At 38.0% G+C, this 6,000-nt stretch overlaps 1 protein-coding gene across 3 annotated transcripts in view; it reads right to left on the bottom strand.

Moving 5' to 3' along the window:
* The window catches only part of Spata5 (spermatogenesis associated 5), a 167,741-nt gene that overhangs the window by 143,447 nt on the left and 18,294 nt on the right, over positions 1 to 6,000 (bottom strand). For all 3 annotated transcript variants that reach the window (XM_029474939.1, XM_021157763.1, XM_029474938.1), the window contains exon 9: positions 5,077 to 5,332. In XM_029474939.1, coding sequence (XP_029330799.1) covers positions 5,077 to 5,332 — 256 coding nt within the window. The remainder of the gene's footprint in view (positions 1 to 5,076; positions 5,333 to 6,000) is intronic.

Below are 6,000 nucleotides of genomic sequence, written 5' to 3'. Positions count from 1 at the left end.
TACAGTTGGGTCTCATGGAGGCATTTCCTCAACTGAAGCTCCTTTCTCTGTGATAACTCCAGCTGTGTCAAGTTGACACAAAAATAGCCAGTACACCAGGTAAGACAAAATAGTCATGACACTACATTTGACCACCACTGCTAGCTGTATTCCAAAGTGCTGGGGATGGACCGAGAGCTTCATGCACATTAGGTGAGCACTTTATCACTGAGCTACACTCAGCGAACACAATTTCTTAAGTAAGACACAACTGATGAATTGAATATATTTATAATATATATATATATAATATATCTGATTATTAATTTTTGATCCTCCAAAGACATCATGAAGAGCAAAGAGCTGCCATGGTCATGGTGCCTCTTCACAGCAACAGAAACCCAAACTATGTAACCAAGCTAGTTCCCTATGCTCTAAAATACTGATTTTTTTAAAAAATAGAATCAGTATTTTAATTCAAATATAGAAAAAAAATTGGTAGAATTTAAAATTTGGTGAAAAATGTCAAAAGAGAACTTTTGATAACAGGTACACTATTGAGTACAAGGGAGCTGGGGTTGTTTTTTTTTTTTTTTTTTTTTTGATTAAGCCAGTTCAGGAATGTAGGGGAAAGTGGCAAATATGAACATCTCAGAGATCTGGATACTATAGGTAAGAATTTCTATGAGTTATAAAAATCAGATTTAGTGTTACTAGTAAACAAATGTAAGTGCTAAAATGATAAAGCCACTGGGTAAGTAAGTTTGAATCCCTTCTATTTTATGAAACTATCCTAAAGAGACCCCAGTTTGTTGAAACGATGTATAATCAACATAAATACTGAGATAAATTCTCAGCAATGAAAAGCAAATTACTTCCTTTCTTTAAAAACAAAACAACAGCCCACTGCTTCCAGAAATCAAGCTCTTATACTTATAGTCATTCTCCTGAAATGGTACATGCAGCCTTGGAAGGAAAGTTTAGAATAAATCTCTATTTTTGGAAAACACTGTTGCTATCTTCCAATGTTCAACATAGTTTACATAATTCACATCACCACTATATAACTAACATTTTATGTTTTCCAAGAGTGCACTCTGCTTATCTATGCTGTTAATTTAAAACATTATAAAATCCAAGGGGAAAAAAGGCTATGCAACTAGTTAAGTTAGAAAAACAACCTAAATGTGACTCACTGCATTGTGGATATGGAACTTAAAAAGCCCACTTCCTGTAGCCAGGCAAGAACCCCAGTAGAGCAATAGAAATACCAACCCACCCACAAAACTTTCAACCTAAAATTTATCCTGTCTACAAGAAATGGAGGGATGAGGATGAAGGAGACTGTGGGAATGGCCAACCAATAACCTGCGCAACTTGAGATCCATCCCATGGGCAAGCGCCAATCCCTAACATTACAAATGATACTCTGCTATTCTTGCAGACAGGAGCACATTGTCCTATGAGAGGCTCCACCCAGAAGCTGACTAAAACAGATACAGACACCCAGAGCCAAACAGTGGATGGAGCTTGGGGACTCTTATGGAATTATAGAAGGAAGGACTGCAGGACCAACACAGTCAACTAACCTGGACCCTTGAGGCTCTCAGAGACTGAACCACCAACCAAAGAACATATAGGCTGGACCTAGGCCTCCCTGCACATATGTAGCAGATGTGCAGCTTGGTCTTTATGTGAGCCCTGAATAATTGGAATGAAGACTATCCCAAAAGCTGTTGCCTGTACAAGGGATGTTCTAGCTGGGCTGCATTGTCTGGTCTCAGTGGGTGAAGAAGTGCCTAGCTTCACAAAGACTTGAAGTAGGGGGTGGGGGGAACCTCTCAGGGGAGAAGGGGAGGGAGTATGGGAGAAGGACTGTGTGTGTGTTTGGGGGGGGGGGAGATCACTGGGAAGGGGGCTGTGAGCAGGATGTAAAAAATAAAAAAAAGAAGAAAAGAAAAAAAAGAAAAGAAAAAGCAGCCTGAGCCCAGGATGATACATACTAACATTAAAAATAAGAGAGTCTACCTTGTAAGCAGCCTGTCCATTTGAGATACAATATTTAAAAAGCTTTTTGTTTACAAAGGTGAGCTTCAAAACAGAAATCTCTGGACAAGTTGTGCACAGCACATTGCACTAGCTCAACTTCTAACATCTGGAATAAGTTTGACTATTATAACTGATAAGACAACAAAAAGTCCAGTTAGGTCAATAATATTGTAATATTTCCAATTTTCATATTAGGATAGCAGCAAACTTGAGATAGATATAGAGAAGCTCAGAAGTTATCACAAGTTTAGAATAAATACAACATCAAATGCAGCATCAGTCCAATAAACTGTGGAACAGCCTGGAAATCCATACTCTGGGGATTCTCCGTGAGACCACAGCAGGCTTGGTGAGTAGCTTAGGTGTTTCTCTGTCATCTTCTCCCTTTCCCTTATCCAATGAAATTCATGGTTGCACTATCACCCCAATGCTATCTTCCATAATTCTCTCAATTCACAGATAGAGAAGAATAAGGCTCAAACTTGACTAAGACCACAAAGTTGATTTTAAAAACAAATTTACTCAACGTTCCTCAAAACCTATTCATGTGGCAGGAGAGAAGCCTTAGCAGTAGAACCCTGGCTGCTCTTCCAGAAGACAGGGAGTTTTCGCAGCCCATATATGGCAGCTCACAACTGTCTGTAATTCCAGTCACAGGGGATCTAATACCTTTTGCAGCCTTCAGTCACCAGACACACATGTGATAAAAGACATACACGCAGGCAAAATGCCCATACATATAAATTTTTAAAAATTAAAAATCTATTCATTTATTACCCTTCTGCATGGCACCCTGTGCTTAAAGTTAATTTATTATGCTACATAAAGATAAAAGAATGATATCAATATTATAATATATATTAGCATTCAGAATAACATATCTAAACAATTAATTTAACACACTGGATACTATAGTTCTACCATCAATCTTTCTAAAAGCTATGGTATCACAGTTGAGTAAGTACTAACCTAGAATAACACAGGTTAGGTAAATCAGAGCAGAAAATACTTGCTTTTAAAAAAAAATTATATAGATTCTATAATTAAACTGTAAAGTCACACTATCCTGAAATACATGTGTTTTAGGACTTGACTTTTAGAGGCCAAACCACATGCCTACCACCTTCCCCACCCAGCAGTCCTCCAACCTGAAAATTATGGTAATTGCTAGAAAGAATTAAAAGAATTACTTTTTTTCATCAAAAGTAAAATAACATGTTAACGTTTCCCCTCTCAATTTATTTTCCTTGTCTTCCCATACTTATATGGGACAGATAAAAGAATAAAACAAGGGCTAAAGAAATGACACAGCAGTGAAGAGCATCTGCTACAAAGGACCTGAGTTCTGCTCCCAGCAACCCCTTAAGTGGCTCACAACTACCTGTAACTACTTGTAGCTCTAGAAGACCCCATTTAACAAACACATAAAAACAAAATTTAAATGTAATGTTTAAAGGGATGAAAAGAATGAAACAATCTTCAAAGGTAATAAATTGTACAAATATAAATTAGTGACTTATGCACAAAAGTTTACTGCCATTCAAAATTAAAGCTCTAAATAGTGAAATTTCTCATTTAGAAACGAATTTCTTCCATTCCCACAAGAATTAAACCTTTTTGAAAGCATATCAATGAAAATATAAGATGACTGTCAAAGTCTAATGTGTTGGGGTCCCAAGGGTAGAGCCATGTTAACCAGGATACACAGCCAAGGCAACCAGCGCAGTTTATTCAAAGTTTCAGCTTCTTTTAAAGGCAAAGAAGAATAAATATTTCCCACAGTTTTCTAGTTCTCATCAGGTGCTGTTTCCCTAGCAATATCTTATCTTGGTTCAAAGTGACCCAAATCTTGCAGACTAAGAAATCTGCCAGCAGTCCAACTCTTAGATGTGTTGCTTCTTATAATGAAAAACAAAGTTACTTTCTCATGAGAAAAGGATGGTGAAGGCTAATTCCTCAGACATGCAGCTTGCTTGACAGAACAGGATTCTCTGAAGAGAAAGTATGCTTACTCTTTGTCCCAGTATGCTGAGATTCTCAGATATCTTTCAGTCAACTTACAGCTAGCAGGCTGGGAGCAGTCTCCTCATGCCATTTCTCTACAAATGACAAACTCGAATCAACAGTGGAAACAAAGAGAACCCAGAATATGAGGAAATGAAAACATACCATCAGAGACTTGGGGATACATCTAAGATTACAGAGATGCCTCATTTTCAGAAGTTTAAGAGAATGAAATCCTTCAGGAAAATGGACTTTTTTCAGGAAACATTTTGAACAAATTTGTTGAATCAACTAGTTCAATAGCTTATAAAAGCTACCTTCATTTAAGTATACTTTCCATAGCTGAATATACTTTGAAATACTGCACAGGAAGAGTTTCAGAAGTATGTACAGAGGCTGCCAAGATGGCTCAGTGGAGTAAAGCCAAGGGTGTGCAAGTCTGAGGACTCGAAGCTGGATCCCTAAACCCCATGTACAGTTGGATGTACGAGCACATGTTTGTGCTCAGCATTTGCAGCAGCAAGAGAGGCAGAAAAAGGAGGATAATCTCCAGGAACTCAAGAGCCATTCAGCCTTGTATACTCTATAGCCAAAAGGAGATTCTATCTCAAGTAAAATGAATGGCAAGGATCAGACACCTCAAGTCATCCTCTGACCTTTTTATACATGCTCTATGGTACATGTGTATACACACACGTCCTTATGATATTCATTAGCAGGCAACAGATGAGTTAACAGCCCTTACACACCCATTCTTGAGTTTTGCTCTGTAACAATACTGTTGTCAATATTAACATCTGCATATCTGTTTATGTGTATATGGACACATGTGCTGAGATAAATCTTAGAATATGTTAGAAGTGGTGAACTTGAAAAGGTAGAAATAAAGAGTGATTTTCCTTCTTCATAGTTCTCTTCATAGTAAGATTTTAATAAATATATTTTATGACTAAATAAATTAAAGCTATAACTAATAAGCAGCAACATAAATTATCAGTCTATATATAAATATCAAACAGACGCATAGGAGATGGTCACTCTCACCTGCCTCATTACACAAGGCTTTCAAGTCTGCGCCAACATAACCATGGGCATTATTTGCCAACCTCAGAAGCTCAGCTTTAGTGAGCAAATGCGGCACCCTTCGGAGTAGTTTCTGGAGAATATCAAGCCGGTCTTGGGCATTAGGAATGCCAATCTCAATCTCTTTATCAAATCTCCCAGGTCTTCTGAGTGCAGCATCTAGTGCTTGAGGGCGATTTGTGGCCCCAAGGACTAATACCCGTCCTTCACTTCCTTCCTAAAAAGATAAAAAAATAAATTGCACATTGATTTTAAAAGAACAGAGAGAGCCGAGCAGTGGTGGCACACACCTTTAATCCCGGCACTTGAGAGGCAAAGGCAGATGGATTTCTGAGTTCCGAGGCCAGCCTGGTCTACAGAGTGAGTTCCAGGACAGCCTGGACTACTGCAGAGAAACCCTGTCTGTAAACCCACCACCACCACCAAACAAACAAACAAACAAACAAAAACAGAGAGGTGAAAACTAACTCTGTGTAAAAGAATGGACAGAAGGGTCTAGAGCATTAAAACTTAATCCTTACATTTCTACTAACCAATTTATAAAATCTTATTTATAATAAACTTCTATTAGACATTTATTAACTTTAGCCAGGCAGTGGTGGTGTACACCTTTAATCCCACTGGAGGCAAAAGCATATGGATCTCTAAATTTGAGACCAGCCTGGTCTATAAGAGCAAGATCCAAGACAGCCAGGGCTGCACAGAGAAACCCTGTCTCCAAAAACCAAAAGAAAGAAAAATTATTAACTTTAGTACAGGGTTTTCAAAGTTTAGTCAAAAGGCTTTCTACTAGAGATAGCTTTTTATTAGTTAAGTAGTTTTCCCCCTACTTAGAAGTAAAGATTACAACCTAAGTAGTATTCAACCAGAACCAGGCCTAACTAG

Source organism: Mus caroli, chromosome 3, assembly GCF_900094665.2.
Source record: "Mus caroli chromosome 3, CAROLI_EIJ_v1.1, whole genome shotgun sequence".
In the NCBI taxonomy this organism is placed as follows: Eukaryota; Metazoa; Chordata; class Mammalia; order Rodentia; family Muridae; genus Mus; species Mus caroli.
The sequence above is the reverse complement of the archived record's forward strand: the minus strand, read 5'-3'. Positions and strand labels throughout refer to the sequence as shown.